A 25,677-nucleotide genomic window follows, 5' to 3' on the forward strand; every position below is an offset into this window, starting at 1 on the left:
TTTTTTATGCTGTTACATGAAGGCAGATGAAAGTCCTCCAAATGCTACACATCTCAGTGATAACTACCTCTCCCAGCACACACCAGAACACAGCATGTTTTTCAGCTGGTCTGTGCTCATTAAGTGAATAGGAAGTTGGAAGACAGAACAGATTTATGTGACTGAAGCACAACTGGAATCATTCATCCTTTGTTCCTAGTGAGTAACAAATTACCTTTGATATACGTTGAATGGCCTTATACAGTTTAGTGTTATTGCATTCTTAGACCTGTACTATTAAGAGTACTACTGAATGTTAATTTTGATTGTGTTCTTGGCTGAATGTCCAATAATGCTTTTTTAATGAAAACAGCTGCTAGATCTGTGCTTAGCAATGTGTTTTCCCAGTGCCATTTGTATTACTTGCATACCACATGCACTGAACCTCATTCTGGAATAATGGCCAGGACAAATCTGATGATTATAAACAGCATATTTCTCCTGTAAAAAGGTGGTACTGCCTCGAAGTACCCTGAACTTCCTTAGTCGAGATTTTATGGATTCAGATGTGTTCAAGATATTAGAACACGCTATGAGCTCAAGAAGAAGTCACACGTGGTTGTTGCATGTTATCTGTGCATAGCTCTTAATGCAAATAGTAGCAATTGCAACACCAGTGCAACATACTACAAGACAAACGATAGAATTTAGGAACTAGGTCTTTAAGAAACATTTCAGTAAAACAAGGGTAAAGCTGAACACCAGCCCAGTGTGTTTCTCTGTACTGTCATTGAAAATATATTTGGTGATTTATGGTGACCTTGGATTGCATACTCCGTTACTATGATTTTTCATTAATTTATTACTTCGGTGGAATGCAAGGCAGAAATACTTTCCATCGTCATATTGATGCTGGTTAAGTCAACCCAGGCACAAAGAGCAACATTAGAGTTTTGTGACTAAACAATTGTAGCCACACTATTGGATTTAAATGCTTTGTCCTGAAATCTGTAGCTGATTAATTAGTGAGTCTACATTTTGCTAGCAAATGCTTGAACTGAATCAGAGTTGTTTCTGCACTGTGAAGTGCAACTGTGCATTCATTATCAGTGAGACACATGTAAAAAAAAAAAAATCCTTCCTCCTCTCCTTTCTATTTCTTTACTTTTTCTCCTTACAGATTGAGTATATTTCACTGAATCATGTGAATGAATATTCACTGGATCTTATAGTCCCAAATATGTAACGATTGCTTCTATAGATGGTATTGTTTTATCTTACTTCTGGGAAGCAGCAGTACAACTACCTGGGTACAAAGCTTGCAGCAGTGTTTAGCTAAACCAAATGACTACTTTCTGATGAGCAGATCCCCACTCCCCCCTAAATTTACAGGACTGAAATAAATGTAGTTAGTTTTTTAGAGCAAAGAATCTATAACGCTTTAGGTTGCATTTTTAGTGTACACGTCCTCAAAAGAATCAACAGAGTCTGATTTTACTTGCAGTTTTGGAATCTCTGTGAACTTACGTTTGTGTTTAGATTATCTCTGTTGTTACAAAGGCATGCACATAAAAGAAAGACCTGCTAATGACTGAGCTTCTGAGCTGTCTGCTCAGATTTTGAATCTCTTACTGTTGAAGCATTTTTTTCTTCTTTCTGTAGCCTCCTGTGAAAGAGTTAATTTCAAAGGAAAATGGAAACTTTATGAATAGTTTAGTTTGTGATTGTGAAGAGAAAGAGGAAGCTCAAATGGTCTTACCCTCAAAGTACCTTTTCATTCTTTCGATGTATACTACTTCTGTTTTCCTGTTTTTAAACTTTTGGAGCCATATTAAAATGTGTAAAAACATGATGATAGGAACCTGTAGGAAAACTGTTAGTACTTTGGTTTTTTTTCAGTTTGCATTATGTTTATGTTTCCTTTGGGTGTGGGTGTCTTTTTCCAACTTAAGAACCAAACGTGTCACAAAAACAGACGTAGAGAAAATAAACAAGAGAAGTTTCATTTCCTTTGGTGAACAAAGTTCATACTTCGCTTCGGAGTAATTTTATGCAAGTTGTATCTTATCAAACAGTTCTGCTGACCACAGCTTTCTTCTTGGATTTATCACAACTGATAAAAGATCTGTGATGTCAGAGAAGAATTTAGCTACACAAAAAAGGGGGAAAGAGTGGGTCAAATGTAATATTGTATTCTAGATGTTATTCCTGCCAACAATTAATGGGGAAATTCATATTATGAGGCACTGTTTACAGACTGACATCTGGAGAACTTCTTAACTTGGATCATTTCCAGTCTGTAGATTTATGTACTATTCTTGCTTCCCCCCACCTTTTCCTTAAATATTTCACTTTTCTACTTTGTACCATTCGCTTAATTATCAGTGAACGTGAAAAATTCTGCTGCTGTGACTTCTCTGTGACTTCTAGGACTCCAGATAGATCGAAATGCTTGCTAAAATAGGTATTCTGTGGCTGCCTTTGGAAATGCATGCAAAGATATACAAGAATTCAGACTGATTTCTTTGACTTGAAGTAAAAATTCTGTTGGCCTCTGACCAAAGAAAGCAGGATAGATAACTGCAGTAGAACCCCTGCACAATGTAGTTCAAAAGAGCTTAGAGTCCTCATGGGCAAGATTTTTATCAAGCTACTGGCACCTGTCTTTCTGAGTGTTTTTGCTATATTATGGTCTACAGTGGTGTAAAGATTATATTTGCTAGATGCAATCTAGCAAAGATCTATTTGTACTTCATCCGGTTTCCTATCTATCCGAGTGAAAGTTGAACTCTTTCTCTTGTTTTTATTTCTCTAGAATAACCATTGCCTTATTATGGTCCTCACTTTTTCCTGTGGAGAATTGTAGCGTGTTGTCAAGTGTATCCATTTATAGCATGAGGATGGGTACCTGTGCCAAGTGGATCAAGAAAATTGAAATTGCCATGAGTTCCATTGGAAGAAGCAGACACAACTTAGTTTGTTTTTTTTTTCTGCAGGTTGATGTGAATGAGGGTTCAGTCATTTTACCTAGCCTTGGGTATGGAAACAGTCTGAGGGATATAGTTCAGCAGATGCCACTAGTTCCTTCAGTTATAAACTAATATTGGAAGGACATCAAAAGCAATAGCATGGTGACCATGGTCATGTAAGCTTCATTGCCACAAAAGGTCACCACCTATTTCTTTCATTTAAATAATTATTGGAGTAAGAATCCTGGATGAAGTGCAGGCCCCCCAAACACTGTCCTCAGCACAATGAATAGATTTCTGAAGCAATGGTGTGTATAAGACAAATCATATATGAAAGTTATCAGTATCCTTGTAGAAATATGAAATAATTACTACTCATAATACTGAAAATTGTGATGTTACTGTTGCTCTGTGTGCTCTGCTTGGACTTTTCTTTATATGTAAAATCATCTGTGGATTGGTAACGTTTGAATCCCGACTATTTTCTGTCAAGAAATGAAAGCTATGGATAAGGTGAATTTTGCTTTTAATTTTAGTACATTCTGATAGTATCTGTTGACAAGGAAATCTTAACAAATTTAAGTAGTGTTATACCTAAGGGCAAATAGACCTTTTCCAACTCTTATTCAGTTACTATCACTGTTGATGACTAATGAAATACTTTGGCATCTAAAGTTGTCAATTCTCAAGGCCATGTAAGTTACAGAATTTCAGACTTCAGGAGACTTTAAAAGTCTATTTCTGTGTAGAAATCCAATAGACACCAACTAACTGAATGAATTTTCACTCATAATGTTGAAAGTTTTATAAAATCTTTTAAAATGTGTGATGCCATTCTTAATAGTTCCCTTGTGGAAGAGACCTTAATTTTGTGTCCCGTGTTTACAGATTTCTGTTTAACAGGGTAGATTTTATCTGGAGAATGAAAAATACTTAAATACTTTCAATTTAATCAAATCTCAGTTTACAGTTCAGTCATAATTTGCAAATGGGAACAGAAGTATTAATTTACTGATGTTTGTTTTCATTTAGGATGTAGGTAGGTTTATATTTTATGCTGTGCCCCACTGCTGTGGTATTTTAACACGGCAACATTTTTCTCATTTCCCATTTTCTCCTTCAGCTTCATAGCAGGAACCCTAAATAGCTGAAGCTATCATGCGTAATGTACACTGTTGATACATTAACACCTAACCGTCCTTTCAAACAGAAAAGATTGGCTTGCTCTAGTTCAAATGCAAATCCATAACGTGTCCTACACTTTCTGTCAGGGTGTATCTGGAATACAGTAGCTTATGTCTTCCTTGGAAATAAAGGATGCTGTGTCAGTTCTTCAGTTGGTAGGAATGAGTTCCTTCACAGTATTCAGTGGAGCTGCCATGCTCTACCCTAGCTAGACACATTTCTGCAGGACTTTGTGTGTTGCCAGTGCTTTTGAAACTACTTGGGTAGCTGCACCTCTCCTTCTTGAGGGTGCAGTGTTATTTTTCACAGTCGTTTTATTAGGTTATTAGGTTATTTATTTATGTATTTATTTAAGGAGAGAACAACCGTGATATGCTGTTTGTAAATGTGTGCTTTCAGAATGCAGTAAATAGGTACATGCATTTGTGTACCTGTTAGTAGTGGTTCTTTGAAAGAAATGCAAAATTATGTCCTGGAGCAACAAAATATTTAAGTAAGAGCTAAATTTGAAAGCAGGTGACCATTTGTCTAGGATCATTAATAGAGCATCTACTGTACTGTACTGGATTTTAGTTTGGGTGTTAGTTTGAAATTGCTGGGCAGAGGTTTGGGCTTCAACAAGAACTGCCCAGAATAGCTGAAGGTAAAATATAGAAATATTAATCACATGAGAAAAAGTGGCATTCAAGCAGGGCTGAAAAAGTAATACTTCAAAATGCTCCTCCCTGCTTTGAGATCTTAAAAGGTCACAATTGTGACAAGCTTAACACGCAGACTGAATCAGCGAAGGATTTGTTGTAAGGCTGTGGCTTTTGCTGTGGAACATCAGTACGTTCTCCAAAGTCTTGATCACAGCCTTTTGGAAAAATAAAATCATTATTCTGCTCCATTGAAAGCTACCACAGCTGCCTTCAGGTATTATTACTAGTAGATTGTCCCCCTTTTCATATTTTGAACATAAGCATTTAAAGTCATTGTGCTCTCTGATGAACTACTAAGAAAAGCAATATTGCAAAATTCAAATAATCCATTATGTCCTGCATCCTAAAATCTCTAACGAGGAAGGCACTGAAGTGTAATCATACAGTCAAAGTGTCCCTGTTTTCCTCTCTCTAGCATGAGGTAATTAAAAATACTTTATTTAAGAAACCCATCCAAAAAAATATCATCATATGTAATTCTCTGTGGCAAGCTAACAATCTTTATAAGGTTTGTTGACTTTGTAAAGTTATTTCACTCACATAAAATTACTTGTATTACAGATCTAGCTCCCAATAGTCTGATCTTTAACATGAGCCATATTATTTCCAGCTTTTATGTGGAACCAGTTTTAAGTAATCTGTAGGCTTAATCCGTTCAAACTTTTTTTTAAACTAACATAAGCGGTAGAGAGAAGTCATTAAGGCATAAGCAGTGTTCTGAACAATGGTAGTGGTTTTCTTTCACTTCACAGAACTTTCTTTTTTCTTTTTAAAGTTAAGGTTATTTCAGTTCTTGGGATTTCGTGTCAGTTAATTTATCGCCTCTTTTCCTCAAGTGTGCACTGGTGAGTTTGTTTCATTACAAAAACACCACATGAAGGTCCTTCCCTTTTCTACTAGGTGGCTGTGCTACAATCCCAGAGTCTGACTTAGAGGAACGCGCAGTTGTACCGGGCTCCACAGCAGTGTTCTCCCATCACAAGCACTCTGCAAAGCAGAAATCCAACCCTGGTAAGAAAAGAGAAATTACTTTGTTTTGCTCAGAGATAAGTAGCTTGTCTTTTCAGTGTTTGCGGATCCGTAAAACTAGTGACATATATTTCAGGATTTGTTGGCATAACTGTCAAATTTTCTGTTTAATAGTGCAACATATAGGATCCTGAATTTGTTCAGTTACTTCAATTAAGAATCAGTGAATTGCAGAAATCGATCTTTGAGTTAAATAGCTTCACAGTTGAGAAGTTTTGTGCCACATACTACTTGAGTGAGATTCTTTATGATTTTGTTCATAACCTTTTTGAGAGAGGCAAAATGAAACCGAGGTCATTTTGGTGTAATAAAGGATTTTTTTTTCTGCAGTACGGTGGTTAGACTTTATGCCAGCTGATTAAAACATAGTCATTACTTATCTTTTGTGGGAAGACTTCCTAGAATTTCAGAAAAATATTATTGGATATAATAAAATTATAACGGCTATAAAATATGCTGCATATGGTGATGACACATTTTCTGGAAAGACTTCATGCTGCCGGGAACTGTGATATAGTGTTAACATATTTTAAGAGCAGAACTGTAAAGTAAGGCATTGCAGTTTAATAAAGTGCCTGCTAAGCTCTCAGCCTTAGACTACAGCAATTTCCCATATTGTTTACTAAGTTGTACCTTCTCTTTTTTCCCCTTGCTGTATATTATATCTTCCTGATTTTCCCTGTGATATTTGATTTTAAATGCATTTCAGTGTTAATCGTAAATCAGTTATGTTCAATAGAAGTGTCTGTTGAAGTCAAGAATAGGAAAAAATGTAGAGGTTGCACGTATTAATATTCAGAAACAGATTACTGGAATTTCCCCACGCATCTGCAGAAAACAATTATTTGTTTGTAGTGCATCCAACATCTTGTTTACCTGGCTAATTCTTGCACGTGAGTGCAAGATAGGGATGTAACTGAAACACAGAGCTTAATGTGATAGCAGAGTTTACCTGAGCAACGGGAGAAAGGTGCCTTCTGCAGCAACGTATGAAGGCTGCTCTGAAAATAACACCTTCTGTTTTATTATGTTGGCCCACAAAACCAGAGGCAGATTTTGGTGGTATGGGAGTAGAGATTGAACCTACCTACCAATAACCTGTTACATGTTGTTGCTGTGTGGAAGATGGCAGTAGAGGGGTGGACCAAACGGGGTCTATGAAACAAGTGCATGCCATTAATTTCTCCACGTGGAAAAAAATTTGTACCCATTGACATTCATTGATGCTTGCTTGAATATTTGTGAAGACCAGTCAGTGGATGTGGGCACTGTGTAGGTGATGCATTTCAGCAGTGGTGACAGCAGCGGTGGGTCTAGATAGGGACACTGGTGCAGATTTTGACATGCACGCTACACAGGCTCTTTGTTCATGGCTGGCAAAAATGCATAACTAGTGGTGGTGACTGTGTTGAAAAACAGCATTTTGTAGCTGAGAATTTACTCTGTGGAATAGTATTATTGTGCTCTTTGCTGTATTGCCATGATAGTAAATAGGAGGCATTACTTTCACTTGATATTCCATAAAGTAACTTAAAACTCCAGAATCTGGTCACTAAAACAAGCTGACACATCCAATGAAGGCTGAGAACTCTGACTTCTCCAGAGTGCTAATTACTTGCAGTCCACCTGGATTTCAGGTCAGAACAAGCTGTCTAAGTTGAAATGTGTATTGCTTAACCTTTGCCACATATATTAAGTACTGTCCTAGTAATGGAGAAGTGTATCATCTTCATTATATAGGAGACAGTCTTGATAAAATCCTGATTTGAGGCAGCTACACTAAAAAATCAGGCACATTTGGTAGGCATTCCCTCTTCTTTGTCTGATGCTCCAATTTTTCTGATCAAGCGTGTGAGGCAGTAATTTAGAGACTGTTTCTGTGTTCTTCAGGAGATAGCATTCTGTGCTGAAATAACCTCATTTGTAATAAAGCATCATGAAGGGAAAAGGGTAGAAATGTGTTAATGATCTCCAGAAACAGTGGCATGTTGACCTGTGTATCCCACTGTAGAACTTACCCTGTGATTTACAGAAAAAAGAAAAAAAAAAAAAAGAGAGACTTCCATCACACAACTGACTGTTGTTGCTTTGTAACTTCCTGTAACAGGCAGAATGAAAATTTTGAAAGCTTTAAACAAGTCTTTAGGTTTACAGCCTTGTGCTGTACCAATGAATTCAATTCATTCGCAGTAAGAATGACTGCCATCTGCCAGTTAGTGCTGCGATGTAGAGGGAACCTAGAATATTTGCCACTGAGCTGTCTGGAAATTCTAATTGCTACAAGAGTAAGAGCCAAGGGAGCTACTTGAACCATAAGGTAACACTAGGCATGAAATCACAGTATTGCAGTGTTTTTCTATACATGATATTTTTGGCCTGAGTTCTTGCTCAGACACCAGAGACTGCAGCATGGAGAATATGCTATGCCCTCAAAGGATATTTGTTATCTTCTGTATGTATGACTTTTCATTTCATTTAGCTATGCTCAACCAGTAAGAGAAAAAGAAGGAGAGAAAGTAAAATAAAAATTCTTTTTCTTGGTAGATCTTTCATTTTCCGAGGGAGGCGGTTATAAGCTGAGAAGTTTCGTTTTCTTCTTGTAGATGGTATTTAATTATTTGTACAAGGGTAGTTCTATTGCAGTGCAAAATTGATGCTGGCCAGGCTCCTGTATTTACCTAATGCACTTCATGGGGCTGTGTCAGTTCAGCTGATATGCTTTTCGTGAATCTGGACACAGTGGTGGAGATGGTGTGGCTGTATTTGCTGTCAGGTGGTGGAGGTCTCCTGAGTGGACGCACAGGCCCTTGTGGTGCCTTGAAGCTGAGAGAAGGAGAAGGGTGTGGAACATGGCATTCTTTAGTCTGGAAAAGAGGAGGCTCAAGGGAGACTTCATCACTTTCTACAGGTACCTGAAATGAGGTTGTAGAGAGCTGGAGGTTGGCTTATTCTCCCAGGTAATCAGCGATATGTTGAGAGGAAATGGCCTCAAGATGTGCTAGGGGAGGTTCAGGTTGGATATTAGGAAAATCTTCTCAGAAAGAGTGGTGATGCATTGGAGTGGGCTGCCCAGGGAGGTGGTGGAGTCACTGTCCCTGGAGGAATTCAAGAAATGTGTAAAGGTGGTACTTAGGGACATGGTTTAGTGGGCAATATTGTTGGTAGGTGGACAGTTGGACTAGATGACCTTAAAGGTCTTTTCCAATCTCTATGATTCTGTGATTTGATACCACTGAGCAGGAAATATGAAAAGAAATCTCTCTAGCAATAGATATGCATTCATAGATGAAGATGTAAATCAAAGGAATAAAATGAGTCCATCAAGTTGGAGTATTCCTATGAATTCTATTGGTCACTGGAGAACGTCATTGCTCAAGCTGGTAGACTATCATCCATCTCAAACTAGTGGGAAGTGTAGTTATGTACTCGCTCCATCTGGTGCTGGACCAAATCTTAGCAGCACAATTTTGTACAGGTTAAAATCTATTAACACTTGTACACAATGTAGGGCAAAAGAGTAGTGTAGCTGCCTCGGTAGGAGCACCTGTATTTTATCATGAGAAAAACGGATGAACTCTGATTTCTCCCACTGATACACTGTGCTAGATTACAACAAAACTGAAGCAGTTTTCAGTAGCAATAGAAAAGCAAAGCGGAACAACGTGTCTTATCTACTGAAAAAAAATGTAATGCTTGAATTGCAAATTGTCTCACCAGCAAGTATTGAGGTTCCTCATTGAGAAAGTAACAAGAATGCTCTCTGAGGAGCTGTATTGCAACTTCCCAGCTTGTAGTTAAATAGGAAAGTGCTGTTGAGGAGGTTGGAACACAGAGGAGAAATGTCAAGAGGAAATGTCAACAAGAAGAGGAGTCCCAAATTCAGTACCAGGCTGAGATCTCTTTCAACGCATTTGCAGTATTACTGCTGCGATGACTGCTTGCATGGACAATTTTTCAGTTGGCCTTGAAGTGGCTAACTCCATTAGAGCCAGCAAGCTACCTGTGATAGAATGGCACAGAACCCTGGCAGCTGAACTTGCCAAAATTCTTAATAAATACCATTTGGTTTACATTGAATTGGCCTATTGTCTCTAATAAATATTTCATCTTGCTGATCTCTTGTCATTGAGATGTGTGTGATGTACAGAGTTGGGTGGCAGTCAGCACGTTATATAGCATGCTCTTTGTGCATCTGGGAATTTTAAAAAACCTTTTGAATTTAATGAACAAATGAAATGAACAAGACCTAGGAAAGAGGTTGCCACCTTATATATGTTGTGTGAACTATGCAAAGAACTCTAGAAACTAAGACCTGAAAGACTGTGCTGTGCTATGAGGACATATGCCATAGGGTTGCATCCAGCCATCTGAATGCTATCTAGTGCAAAATATTACATTAAGACTTTCCAGGGAGCTGCTAAATGTGTCAGTGAAACTTTAGCCTTAGTTGGAATGACTACTTTGAACAGCAGAAAATGAAGTCTAATAGCCATGCTGCAAGTCTGTGCAAGGACAGAAAGAACAATTCTAGTCCAATCAGATTATCTTTATAGAAGGAATTAATGGTTGTATCGTATTTTCTTTTTTAGAACTGAAGTAGTTCATGCTAATTTTTTTTGCCTAATCCAAGTATGTTGTGATTCCATAGTAAAGAATAAGGTGAAGTTCATAATGTTTGGAAATGAATGCAACTAGTGCAGTTGTACAAGTAGTTTCTTACCAGGAACTTTTGCTTTGAGTGACTTCATCTTGAACTGCAGAAGTCTGGTAGAGAATTTGAATGTCATTTGAAGTTCTGAGCCCTCTTTGAAGTCTCTGTTGCAACATCATTACTTTTTCCAAGAGCTCACAGATACAATTCCAATACAGATATGCTGACCTCTCTTGCAATCACAAGTACAAATGCATGGAATGTAGACTCTCATGCAGATGCCATAGACTTCCTTTCTGTTTGTTACGTTTTATCTGTTGTCTTCCACTTTCTTCTTTTCAAGTTTTGGTTTTCTTACTAAAGTTGAAGTCTGATTGAGAGAACGAGTGGTTTGGTTTCAAGAAAATTTGTGTGTTTGTGTGTGTTCTAGAAGGTAACTGTTGAGTAGAATTCTTGAGATCTCCAATCTGAAGTTCTTAAATATTTCTGACAAAGTGAACTGGATATGTGGTTTGTAGGAAATAGCTATGAAGAAGCTCTTGTACATGCTAACTTTATAGATACTCTCTGTATTGGATATAATGAATACCTTTAAAAAAACTTTTCTCTGAACAATTAAACTGTTAGATGACGTCAAAAGAAATAAGCTTAACTGTATTTATCAGGATATATCCCTTAAAGTATGCTTAAAATACTTTAAATTCCTTATATGCTACTGCTGCGTGCTAACTACAATGAAAGAATTACCTAGGCTGTATTTTTTAACCTATATTCCTATTCAGTATTTTAGATGTAAAAGGTCTGTTTGTTCTTTCATAAATAAAGAGTTATGAGCCATATTACATCATGAGTACCTCCAAGAAGCTATTGGAAAACAAGATGAAAAATTACTGTGAATCAGAGAATGGTTGGGCTGAAAAATGCATCTTTGCCTTTGCTTCTTTATTTGTTTTTGGTGGACCAATAGTGCAGATCACAATTAACTTAGCTGCTCAGGATTTTACAACACTGGGAGACAGTTTTGTCAAGTTGTGCGGCTGTAGGAATTTTCACAACATGTAAGACTTGATTTTCCTGGCAGAATTTTTTCACCGTAAGCCAGTAAATCTATCTCATAAATGATGTATCTAAACAAAGAGAATCTTAAAGATTTCAGGGAAATACATGCCTGACTTCACTGTAACAACTCAGAATAACCATTGTGTCTTTTTGAGAGACAAACAGAGATGATGGGCTGGTGTTTACATTTATTGCTTAAGTACAAATGTTTCAGAGAAGCTATTAGTCAGACCAGAGCTTTAGCATTTGCACTCGCTACTGTTCTACCACTGTTTTTAGTTAAATTCTTTGTATTTTTGTGTCATGTAAATTTTTAGATTACTTGAATATTAAATTTCAAAATTCTCATCTTGTATGATTAGATTTAGTAAATTTAGTCTCAGATTTAAATACTTATTGCATCTAAGACCAAAACAAAACAAAACATTCCAGCATTTATAATTATATAATGTAATGGAATTTAGCTATCTTATTTGAAGAAACTGGATTATTACTTTAGATAAAATACACAGACAGCTGTACAAAAATGATTGCAAACTTGAGCTATAAACCCTAGTAAAATCACATTTTGAACTGAATTTTGAAAACATCCTCCAAAGTTGCACCCAGACGTTGAACAGTTGCACATCTTTTCCTAGAAGCTTTACTGACTGTGTTTTACGTGTTATTTTATGTTACTTTGTCTACAGAATTGCATGATAATGTCCATGTTGATGTGGTGTGTGCAATTTAAGAGGATTTTACAACTTCAGCTTTCTAATCAAAGGTTACTGTCCTTAATGTGCCTAGGTAATTTCAGGAGCCATTACAGGATTCCAGCCCAAGAGATACTTAGTTACTGCAACCTTATGTAAGCAATTCTTAGTAAAGAAAATAGAAACCATTTTTATTTGAGGTGTCTAATGACTTATTTAAATTTAGGTATGCACTTAATATTTTCTTGTGAACCATGATTAATATGAATACACAACTGTGTAGAACTGCAGCCTACAGAGTAACTTATCACAAAACATTGTGATGTAAGATAAAGTTTTGTGATAGTTTCATTTATTTGATTATAAAAAGACATTTTCTTAAACATTTGGATTGGAGTTCAAGAGCTTTGGGATGTAAATTGTTGCCAACCAGCCAGTGAGTCTTTCCATCTTTGTTTTATACCTTCCTTATTATTATTTTTACCTACACAAATAAGCAGAGACATCTTTGCTTTTGTTTTTGTCTAAACATGCTGTAAAAAAACTAATTTCTATTAAAATGTCTATTTGCTTTAGATTGTATGCACTATGATAGAACTAATAACCGCAGTAAACTTTCTGCAGTGTTAAGGTACAGGTTGCCTAACTACTATTATTGCAGTTATTGAACTTACTACACTGGTAGTTATTTGGATACTGGTATTCTTGCCAATAATAGCAAGTATTTTCAAGTTATATAGCCAAGCATTTAACTTTTTCAAGTTAGTCAGTATAACAGGACAGAAATCAATCCTAACAGTATGTTACATCAGAATAAGTAGAAGAAAGATGTATAAGTTAGGCTAAATATTATTTTGGAAAAATGTGCGTGCTCTTTAGATTAGGATTTTGTGCCTATAATGAGCTTTGAAAACAGTCAGTTGAATGAATCATTCAGTATTGTTCTCAGCACTCCATGGCCGTAGTTTTGAACCAGTATTGTCTGAAACTTGGCTACTCCATTCGCATGACAAAAAAGAAGTTAGAGCAGGTCTGATTACAGGTGTGGCTTTTGGAAATCACTGAAGGACCAACTAGTGGGATTCATCTCAAGTCAGAAGGAGTTACTGCGTTCTGACAGTCTGTGTCAGTCTTGAGCATTTTAAAATTTGAGTTGTGATGCAGTGTTTTGTCCTTGAGCTAATGAAGAGTCAAGTCTGTACTTGAATCACAAGCAAATCCGGCTTGAAGTGCTGAGATCTGTAACAGCTACAGGGAAGTGAAAGCCCCTTCAAGACTATTAGAAGTCCACTTACTCACTGCCCACTTACTGTAGTACTGTGAGACTGTGCTCTTGTCATTTCTGTGCAGACATTGTTATCTAAAATGGATTCCAGGAGCCTGCAGCTGGGCCTACCTAATAGTTTAAAATTGCTAAGCTAATTGTTTCCACAAGAAAAGGTGCAAAGAAAATCCGTGGGCTACAAAAAGCCTATTTTTCTGGTAAGGGTTGAAGAGATTTATGGAGGTTTTCTTTTCCACAGAGTCTGTTTTTCTATAGAGCAGTACAGCTTAAGAGATTAATGTGAGAATTCCTTCATTAAGTCAATACCGAGTGCAATTTCTCCTTTAGTAGAAACTTGTATATACGTTACCTGTGAAATGCAGTATTGCACATGAGAAACTAGCAAGTCTTACTTATATTCTAATATTTGTAGTTTTGACTACGAGGGCTGCTGTGAAAGCAGTGCCTCCTGTTTACTATGCCTGTCCAGTGTGTCAGAGGTGGATGTTGGTGGTATGGCAATAGTGGCTGAACCTTCCCTCCAATATGCTGTTGCATGTTGTTGCTGTGTGACAGATGGCAGCAGAGAGGCAGTCTGACAAAATGGCATCAGACATGAAAGTGTGTATGAAGCAAAGATGTGGCATTGAATTTCTGCACGTTGGAAAAAATGGCACCCGTTGACACTCATTGATGCCTGCAGAACTTTTATGGAGACCAAACTGTGGGTGAGAGCACAGTGAGGTGGTGGGTGGTGTGTTTCAATAGTGGCAACAGTGACAGTGGTTTACATCCACTGTTGCAGGTTTTTCTGCACATGACATGCAGGCTTTTCTTCATGATTGGCAAAAATGCATAGCCAGTGGTAATGACTGTGTCAAAAAAGAGCAGCTTTTAGCCAAGAGTTTGCTCTATGAAATAGTGTTATTGTGCTTATTGTAAGTTATTGTATCTTAGTTTCCATGGGAGGCATTATTTTCAGTGCAGCTTAAACACATTTGGTCTTCAGATTCCTGCAATGCCTTTGGTCTGGTTAAAAGAATCTTGAAGTCTCTACTAAACCATTACTTATAATATGTACAACAGAGATGTGTATAAGTATGTGTGATGTGTATAATCAAAATATGAACCCAGCCATTTCCCAATGGATGTTCACATCTCCTATACTTTCTTGATCGTCTTTGAGAAACAAAAAAGCATCCAAGCTGTTGTGGTTTCTAATGAGGTATTATTTAAAAGGTAAATAATAAAAGGATAGAGAAACATTATTCAAATGCCCACTTAGTATTCCCGGCCAAGAAGGATTTTGTAACTGCCAGGAACTTTTATTAAATTTGGGTCAGTTGTTCATGGCCCTGGAAAACAATTGTTGGCAGGCATAAGAGAATGCAGACACTTCTTGCTTCCACCGTCCATCTTTATATAAAAGAGGTGATTGAAAAGATGTTCAATAGCATAAAACAAAACCAAATACTCCACTTTAAAACTCTTTGTGCTTCTGAAAAGCTCTACTGAAAGTTTGAGGAAATCCTGAAAATTCACTGGGCTCTCTAAGGATTGTTTGCCTGTCATGGAAATTTGGGGTTGGAGTTGCATAGTTTGTTATATATATCAGACTACACAATAAACATTACTTCTATCCATAAGCTTTGGGTTTCACAGCCTTTCTCAGAATTTTGAAGTTAGTACTAACATAATGATTTCACATATGAGTATTAGTTAAATGCAGAATGAGCCTGTAAAATGGTTTTCCAGGTCTTTTTTTCCAGGTTACACAAAATGCCAAGACTCACTTTGTAGCTTGTCAACATTGGCTACCAAAGGGAGATTAGGTCTAGGTCTTTAGGAACTTTTGCTGGAAAAAAAAGGCATTGTGGATGAATTAGCAGTTATTTTCCAAAGTATCTTCTAAAAGAAGTAATGTTGGTGTCTCATGCCCCTTTCTCCCCTCTCGATTCCAAAAGGCAGCCATCCACATTATGAGATAATGGCTTAAATTTTCTTTAGAAAAAGAAAAAAGACTGCTTTTGAGATACAAGATTGCATGAAGTCACCTGAAACTGCTATTATCAGTTCTCCCCCAGGGCTGACTGCAACCACTTTTTAAAATAAGAGTTTTCAATGGAAACATTGAATCTTCTAAAGAAATACTGGCATGTCTGAAACGAGGGAGCACATTCCCACATGCTCTTTGTTGGAGATAGTTGCTGGAATTGCCAAGATATTCTTTTATGTCATTTTGTGAAAATTATCAGTGCCATTCTCTGGACATGGCCCAGGGCCTTGATGTCTTTCTTTGTAGTAAGAGGCCCAAAACTGAACACAGTACTCAAGATGCAGCCTTACGAGAGGTCAGTCTTCTGGGACCTCTTCAGTTGACCAGGAGCACTCACAGATAGTAGAAAGTTGCTTGGCAATCACCTCCACTAGTGACCTCAGCACCCTGGGGTTGGATCCCACTGGCCCCATGGGCTTATGACAGTCCAAGTGGAATAGTAGGACACTGTTTCCACCTGAACCATGGGTGATTTATTCTGCTGCCCATCCCAGACTTCCAGGTCAGGAGGTAGAGTACCCCAAGGATAACTGGTCTGACTTCTAAAAACAGATGTCAAGAAGGCCTTGAGAATGTCAGCCTTTTCCTTATCCTCAGTGTTCACATTCCCCACTACGTCCAGTAGAGGATGGAGGTTCTCCTTAGCCCTCCTCTTCCTGTTGATCCGTTTGTAGAAATTTCTTTTTTTGTTGTGGCCAAGTTGAGTTCAAGCAGGGCTTTTGCTTTACTAAGTCTCTCCCTGCATATCCCAGCAACTTCTCTGTACTCTCTCCAAGTTGCCCATCCCTTCTACCAAAGGAGATGGACTCTCTTTCTCCTGGGCACCTGGTGAAAGTTCCCTGTTCATTTGGTCTTCACTCCCTCCTACTGGTCTTTACCCATAGAGGCTGGGCTTTATCATTTCCAGCCATAAGCTCAATAACATCAAAACACTCTCTAACATAGGGAGCCGCACCACATCCCTTCTAACGAGCTTATAGCCATCCATTGCAACATTTCAGTCGTGGGAGCAATCCCACCATGTTTCAGTAATGGCAATGAAGTCATAGCTTGCCTGCTGCACAATGGCTTCCATTTCCTCCTGTTGCCTGTGCTGCATGCACTGGTGTAGATGTTCTTCAGCTGAGCCATTTGCCTCACCCCCAGCATTGTTCCCCCAGGCTTATCTCTGATGAGCCTGATTTTATCCGCTTCTCCCTTCATACCTAGTTTAATGCCTTTGCAATGAGTCCTACCAACTCCTGGGCTAGAATCCGTTTTCCCTTTGAGATGAGTGAGACCCATCAGTAGCCACCAGGCCAGGCACTAAGTAAATTGTCCCATGGTCCAGCCATGTATCAGTATAGGGTAATAATCAGAGGGTGGAAGCAGGCTGGGAATTTTTTTAGTAATGTCCCTAACCAAGGCCCCGGGTAGGCAGCATAATTCCCTGTGGGAAGGCTCTGGACAATGTATCAGGCCTTCTGTTACCCTCAGAAAGGAGTCGCCTATGATAACTACCCTGCTTTCCTTTTTGGTGGAGGCAGTCTTGAGGCATGAAGTTGACCATCTCACCCCAGACAACCTTGTGGGTGAACTTTCCGCTGCATGCTCACTTACCTGTCCCTTGAGATCCAGAACCTTAAACTTACTATTTAGGGGCACCTGGGGAATCAAGGTAGATAGGGAGGGGGCTTGTCCACAACACTGCGCTGAGACCTGTTTTTATTCCTTCCCATTTCTTAAGTCCCCTCTCTTTGCCTGATGGTAACAGGGCAGGGGCTCCACCACTCTTTGGGGTGAATCACCTCAGTGCCTTTCTCCCGGGCATGTTGAGGAGTTACTCCACCAGTCTATCTTCCTGCTCATACTTCCTGATGCTCCTTAATCTCTTTGCCTCCTCCTTGAGCTCTGCCATCAGGCTGTGCAGATCTTCCACCCCTCACACCTCACACCTGATATCCCTGCCACCCTCCAGCAGCAACAGCTCAGGTACTCCCTGCAGCCAGGGAACTAAACAGCTGTGTTTCTGGGCAGGTGTTCTGTCTGGGTACCCACATTCTTTTTGGCAAGAGCATTCTGCTGAGTGGAGCCCGTGGCTAGATTTGTATTCTGGGAGGCAACTGAGAGCTGAGCCAGACCTATGGGGAGAGGTAGTCCACCCTCCTTGCTCAAATTTAGGGTATTGCTAGAGTTTTATGATTCGCTGTCAAGGAATAGACACTGGTGCTAACACATAGGATGTACAATGCCGGAGTGTATTATCCTAGTTAAGCAATACTGTGGATAATTCAGAAACATGTCCAGAGTTGATATCAACTTTTTTTTTCTCTTGATTATTGGAGTAAAATTTTCCAAATGTTGCTGCACCATTAAGGTTCTGCAGCTCAGAGCTGTTATAAAAGCAATTAAATTACCGTAATTATACGGATTGGTGATACTGTGATGCTAGGGTTGACAAATCTCAGAGGAGGCTTAAACCACAAATCCTCATAGTCTATTATTGCTCAGTGTTGCACATCAACTCTTAAGCCAGGAAATGTTCTCAATTTATATGATGGAGCAGTAAACATTTCAGTAGTTCTGGCTGCAGCTCTTAAAACCGATCACTTTAGATTTTTATCATACATTTTATGATTTGTGTGTGGTAATGAAAGAATCCTAGAATCATAGAATGGCCTGGGTTGAAAAGGACCACAATGATCATCTATTTCAACCCCCCTGCTATGTGCAGGGTCGCCAACCACTCCATCAAAACAGGGCCTGTGCTTTTTTATGCCATTCAAAATGTTTGTATGTGAAAGACTAAGGTGAACAAAAAAGGACAGCACATTTCTATGTTCATATAGAAGTTGTTTCTTCTGCAGTTCTTTTTAATGTTGATGAGACAGGCCCACAGTGTGAACATATGCCCAATCCACAAACAATCACATTCTACTTTTAATAGAAAGGTCTTCTGGGGCCTTTATCCCAGCGTGCTGTCAAAGCTCTCATGGTTGGTGGCTTCTCACAAACTCCTTGGTTATTGATTTCTAGGTTATCACCTGCATCTATGAGGTGCAATTCCATGTCTGACCATGTTGTCCTCAAAGCATGAATGTGTCTTGTTTTTCAGACTTCACTGGAGAATTCTAAAGGAAGCAGTTTGATTCAGTAAATTAAACTATGGTTAATGCAGGTTTTCTGAGCCTTTCTGCTTGTGGCACACATCTGTTACAATAACAGTATTAAAAATACTAGGTTTTAATAACCGATGTGAGTTCACTGTAATCTAAGAAAAGATGGGAGAGAGTGGTTGGATGACTTTCTTAAAGAATAGCAGTATATCTTGGGATGAAACATTTTATTTTATGATATATTGCATTATATTCCACAAAATTCCCAAGCAGCAGCAAACCATAAGCCTTCTTTATTAAAATCAACAGTTCCAGCAGTGCAGTGTTCATTCCTTATCCTGTGGAAGTCCAATTTTTGTCTGCCTAATCAAATATTTATCAACCATCTCTAAGTACATTCTAACTCTAGGTTACTCTTGTGCTGTCATACTCCACAGAGTATCCTTGCATTTACTTGTTCACCTGTTCTAGGAATTCCATTCCTGAGGCTGCCATATTCCCCTTGCCAATTTAGTATTAAGCTTACTGCTAAGTTTCCAAAAGCAAGATACGAGGCTCACGTGAAGGGAATGAAAAACAATCTCAGTCTGGAATTTTGTGATATCTGCTGGAACATAAGACCAGAAAAACTTCGGGCCTAAACAATGCTAGTGCACTCTACTCTGCCTTGATCGCATGGGTAAGTCAATGCCTGTGCTTTAGTGTTAGTGAGCCAATGTATAAAGCTTATCAAGTTTTGGTCTTCAGTGACAAGTGGTGGATGCGAAATAGCTTATATTCACAAACACAGACTATGGTTATGTGTCATGGGTGGAAGTGAAAGATCTCCCAAAACGTTCAGCAAACAGGATGTGCTATCTGGAGCGATGTTACAACTAGGTCTGTTCCCTCTCCTGCCAACCTTAAAACAAATGTGCTGTGTCATTGACTGAGAACACATTTGCTTTTATCAGCAATAGGTTATTTACACTGCACGCTACTGCACAGAATGAAGTGGACCTCCAAAGAAACCCTGTATTTACTTAACTTGCTATATTTCCTGAATAAGTGGAGTTAAAATTGTTGTGTCACCAGTTAAGCCAGATTTTTTTATATATATATTCAATTTGTATCTTTTATTTAGTAAGACTGCAAAAAACCCCACTATGTAATCAAATCTGAACTCTTAATTTAATTGTCTTTAAAATACTTCTGTAAAGGTTGCCCTTGCCTTCATGTTAATAATGAATTTAATGTGTGATTTTGGATGATTGATTGTTGTAATATATATTTGTCTTCAAGTCTGTTACCCTGAGTGTCATGGGCAGAGTGATGGACCATGGAGCATTGTGCAATACTCTGGCTATGTATCAGAACCCTGAAGACTGTATGAAAATGAGAAGTTAAGCCTGTTTTCTGGAAAGTATCTCAATCAAAATGTTGCAACTCAGTTTATTATTTGATCTCTGATCAGATTCAAGAAAATCATAACAATACAAAAATTATATGCAGTTAGAAAGAGCTTTTCTGTGGCTCTGTTTATCTAGAAATTTTTGCTTGTGTAGCTTTATTCTGGTGCTTTTAATATTCCAGAAATTGTCAGATTTTTTCATGTACATGAGTACTAACAACTTGTGGCTTTGAGATGGGTAGTCAGTAGAGGTTTTCTACTGCAAACACCTGAGCTGATGCACTGCAAGTTGGAAAGAGAAAAATGAGCAAGGTGAGAAAGTGAAACAGATGAACATAGCACAGTCAAACATGAGAAAACTAGCAATACTCCAGATGTTCCACATCTAAAAGGTGTTGGTTCTTTATTGTCACAGTCCAGCAAAGTTTTTATTTGTAAAGGAAGATTAAAAGCGCATGGAAGTGACATTAAGCAGTCACTGCAACTGTTCCTCACTGCATATTGCAAAATGTAACTTTTGTACAGCTAGGCTGCTTGTAGTAGCTAGGTTCTCTTGCTAACTTAAAACTGAACTGGTCATAGCAGAATGAGCTATGGCCTGAATCAGTGCTGTTGCCATCACTTCATCTTCTCTTTTTCCCAACAACCAAGTGATGGTGGGAAGAAGAGAAGTTAAAGCAGAGGCAACTTCCTTTATCCATTCACTAGGGCTGGTACTACAGTTTGCATGACCAGGGACTTGAACTGTTTGAAACCTTGCCCCAAGTGCAGTTAAAGCTGCTTTTGTTTTTAGCTTAGTCTTTATTCATTATAGTTAGATCACCAGAAGGAAAGGTTATTATTTTGTGGGGTCAGGAAGTTGTGACTGGGTGTACAGGTGCAAAGCTGCTAGTACTGCTATGGAGGAGATTGGCACATGCATCGTGATATATGGAGAAGAACGTGGCTATTAATTTTGGCAGCTGGCCATATATATGAAATTAAGTGTAATATGAAATAGCATCCTAGCTCTTGACTTGAGCAGCTCCCTGAGTCACTCACCACACAACTGCAGGAGCATGAAAGCTGGTTCAAGAAGAAAGATGGGAACAGAGGAACCATGGCTGCCCAGCTTACACTGCCTTGCAACCAGAATAGCTGAACTATATTCAGAACCCTTACAGGAGCACTGAGAAAAGGACCCGGAAAAGTATTCAGATTTTATAAATTGTGAGCTATGTTTTATTAAGTGGAACTGTAAAGTTACTCTCAGTTCAGTTGCATAATGAGCCATTGCTGGAAAAACTAGTTTATTTTTATGCCACCATGGATGGTGGTTTGTTTATAATGGGGAGCCTCTTCATTCTTGTGTTCAGTGCATTGTGCCAGAACTCATTTATGTTCTTTCCTGGCAATTTTCTCACAGCTCTAAAACTGTGGATGCAGGACCTAATCCAAAAATACTGTTAAGCACATGCACTGCTAAGTCTATGTAGTCTCACTGAACTCACAAGGGAGAGCAGTAGGCAAAGTGAAAACACCCTCCAGTATTTCTATATCAACTGTATTTGGTCTTTCTCGCTGTAGAGTTGGTTGTAAGCCTGAAAGAAATGTCATATTAGGACAGCTGCTTCTCCTATTCTCGTTAGCATTTTGTTGATTTCATCAAATGGAGAATAGGTCAAGGCTCCATCATGAACATGAAGCTAAGCCAACATATAAATACCCTTGAGCAGCAGTTTTAACATTTTAGAATATTTATAGCCAACAGCTAAACTTTAGTATAATAAACTGCTCATGGGCTGTATTAGTTCATTTTCCCTAAAATACAGTTTTTATTCTGGCTGAATTCCAGACATCTGAGCATGAACTAGGAATCAATCTGGAGTGGTCTAAAATTAAATTACCATTCGTTCTTTTCCCTTTGTTAAAAGGATTTTTTTCAGAGGAGCTTATTTGATAGTCAAAGTAATGCAATAAATGTAACCGAACTAAAAAAATAAAAATATTCAAGAACACCAGAAGCCCTGTTCAATTTCATTTGATATCTGGGAATTATACACTGACTTAAAGTAGCGCGTCCCATCAAGTATTTCAAAATTTATTTTTTTGGATTCTCATTATTTGATATTTACAATAATGACCTATATTGTGCACTTCAATGCACAGGCAAACTAGAAAACATACACCATTTATTTTTCTTGTGACTGCATCCAGCTGTCCTTTGGTAACCCAAGAACCAGTTTCTTCTTTCATTATCTAACCTTGGAGTCCTGGTGTTCTTTCTGGAGATTAATAAAGAATTTTCAGTGCATGGCTTATACTGTTTGATAGAGATGCAGAATGTACTTATGGTTATTTACAGTTATGAAGGCAGAGGTGATTGGGACTGCTGGATGTCCTGTCTAGGTATCAGGGCTGCCTTGCATATTCTGCTCTTTGACTTTGTAGTCTGAAGTTCATGAGGCAATAGGATGCTTCCAAATTTAAACGAATGATCATATGTAGCATTTAAGTTGCTGTGTTACTCATTGAGAAGAGTCATTAAATTAAATGCAAGATTTAATTAATTTGGAGAATGATTAGAGGGTGTTTTCCCCAAACTGAATTTTGCCTTTTCCATAATTACTACTCCTTTTTTTTTTTCTTCTTGCAAATTCAGATTCATTTCTGCAAGACTTTAGGTGAACATCTACCAAAGTCCATTCCCTCCCAAACTGAGCAGTGCCTGTCAGTTGCTAATGCCAAGAAGAGCAGGCATCTGCCAGTTAGCATCTCTGAACTCGCTTCCAAAAGAACAGATGAGCTCTAATGTTGATACACGTAGGAGTTTGCTCACAGGCAGCCATGAATTGGGCAAGATGGACATCAGCAAAAGCTGTCCTAGAAGCGCTGCTTGGGTTTGTGCATGAAATTGATTTTTGTTATTTGCTCCCTACAGTCAGATTTTAGAGGGTCATTTACAAAGTTATAGAACAGGAGCAAGAGCAATAACATTAGCTAATGCTGTTGTTGATAAATAACCAAAACGTAGCCATCTGAAATGTTAAGTATATATGCTGCTGGCAGTTCAGAGACTTGGCAGTGTGTTCAGAATTAGTTCTGCAAATGAGTGAGAATATACTTGTGGAAAGGCAGACAAAAATTAGTTCAAAAAAATTCATACAGGATAAATGTTCTCTAATTCTCAAAGCCTTCCACCTAAATTGCTATATTTCAAACACAATTTATTTATTCATTTATTTTTGCCAACACTTATTTGACTTCTGAGTTATCTGTGACTTCACTCCTAAACTTTTTATTCCTCCATGTTTTTCCTACTTATTGTCCTGCAGCTCTGGGAGATACAACCATAACATGCTTCTTCCTTCTTCCTCCTTCTTTCTTTCTCCTTCCTTCTTCCTCCTTCCTCCTTTCTCCTTTCTCCTTTTTTCTTTTTTTTTTTTTTTTTTTTTTTTTTTTTTTAGTTTATTTTTAAAAGGCAATATGAGTGCACACATTTGTAATATCTTCTCTGCCAGCTCTTGGAAGTACTCAGTATCTATGTCATAATAGTATACAGTGAAGGGGGCTTTCCTCTTGCATTCTTTTTCCTTAATCCTAAACTGTGAGATATTCAACTAACCCTCTGAAACTGGGTGTTTCAATAATGCTCATCATTATCAGTTACCACAGGAAAATGGAGGTTGTTTGAATTCTTGAGATGTACATTTGAGATCTGTGCACTAATTTTACTACATGTACATAATTGTCAGTGCAGAACCATGGTGGTGTGCTTTGTTCTAAAACAGAACAAAGGAAACCTCTGTTTTTACAGCAGACAGGATGGGTTTTAAAATCTGCTATGTCCATTAAGTAACGCACGCTGCCTGATTTTGCCATAAGTAACAGTTTCAAGGGAGACTGTTCTTGGCAGGCACTGCTTGAAGTGGAATTAGCAGGCTCATGAGGAGGGAGATCCCGAGAGACCTGCTATCTTTACAGGTACATAAAGTACCCCACAACATTTTCTTCAGGAGTCTTTGGTTAGACAAGATAGACTGTCATGTTTTGGGCATCATCAGAGAAAAAAATCTGCCTGACATTCATTTCTGTTCCGTTTGCCCAGTGATTACCTGATACTTCTTTCCACCTGCCATCCCAGCAGAAGCTGGAGGCAGTATTTTTAGAGTTCTTCCAGCACGAGGCAGTTCGTCTCAGATTGAGCTAAACCTGAGAAGTTCATAAAAATTTCACATTGTTTTCTAATGCATGTTTGTGACCAATAGAGGAGGGAATGCCTTGGTAATTGTTTCACCTTAACTAATGGAACAGGGTAACACAGATGCTGTAGCAACAATAAATTGCTTTGTCAGCTCTGTTGATGATGAGTGTCATAAAAACATTGGCACTGCCCAGGTAGTTGTGGTATTGGCTCAGCTCAGCGTTTGTCTTGCCCAGCTTGTGATGACAATGCCCTATTCAGTCTCTCTTAAAGTTAGTCTGAGTGAGATCAGAATATCAGCCTTTTGTGTTGGCATTAGAGGAGCCCTTTATAAATGCTGTCCTGCTGTTTAGCAGTGCTTTAGAATAAATTCTGAAAATTCACCTGCTTATACAGAGATAAAACATACTTACAGAGTTAATTCATACAGAGGCTAAACATTGATGCACTGTGAATGGATTGTCAGTAGGTTTGAATCTTGTCTAGGTAATGGGTGTTACCAATACTGTATGGTACTATAGGCCAATGAAGGACTAATAGCATTATAAGGAAATATATATATTTTTAAAGCCTAGAAATTAAAAGTATGAGTTTTAAGTAACAAAATCCTGACAGTGACTATAATTTTCAAGGGCCTGCTCCCCAACTCTCCTACCTAGCAATGTGTGGTATGACAGAGCTACTTTGTAATTTTGGTATTTTGCTCATTATTTCTACCATGCAGTCTTGACTCATTGTGGGGCCTTTAGATGATGTATTTCAAATGATATATTTAATAGAGAAAGGAAAAATAGTGACTGATTACCTGCTGCACACTTGATGGGAGTGGAACTTGCTGGCTCTGGCAACACAACACCAGACACAAAAAAATTCAGTTTTGCTTACAAATATGACTGATCTGATTAATTCAAGAGAAAAGGAGTATGAGTAGGAAAGTATGAGGGTTTTTTTTTTTTTTTTTGACCTTTTGGAGGATTTGCAGAGTGTGTGGTTAAATTGTACATTTGGAACTCAAGTATTTGTTTAGCCAAGCATACAGTGTAATCATAAAAACTGTGCTAACCATATTCATAAGATACTTCTAACTCTCATCATTATGTAGCTTGTATTACATGTCCTCCCACCTCTGTCCCTACGATTTGACCGAGCTCACAACAGTGGAATGAGGCAAAGCTGCCAATATCTTACATTTCATTCATCAAACCTTTGAACAAAAATGTCTTATTAAATTATGAACATATTAAATCTGTTCTGGAATTAATTTCTGAGTTATTTTAGATATAATTAATTATGTGAAGGTTTGTGCCTGTGTAGCTTTGAATTCCCTATTGAGACATGTATGAGGTTTATTTAGGACTACTGATACTTAATTGGAATGCTTATCCATATAGTCAGCTTATTGACCTAACAGAATTAGAAAG

General features: G+C 38.2%; 1 protein-coding gene across 1 annotated transcript in view; it reads left to right on the forward strand.

Moving 5' to 3' along the window:
• BBS9 (Bardet-Biedl syndrome 9) overlaps nt 1-25,677 on the forward strand; it is a gene marked incomplete at both ends in the record, with an annotated part of 267,629 nt that overhangs the window by 154,197 nt on the left and 87,755 nt on the right. The window contains one exon of the mRNA XM_079538520.1: nt 5,735-5,845. Within this exon, the coding sequence (XP_079394646.1) occupies nt 5,735-5,845 (111 nt within the window). The remainder of the gene's footprint in view (nt 1-5,734; nt 5,846-25,677) is intronic.

This window comes from Tetrao urogallus (assembly GCF_951394365.1).
Source record: "Tetrao urogallus genome assembly, chromosome: 7".
NCBI lineage: Eukaryota > Metazoa > Chordata > Aves > Galliformes > Phasianidae > Tetrao > Tetrao urogallus.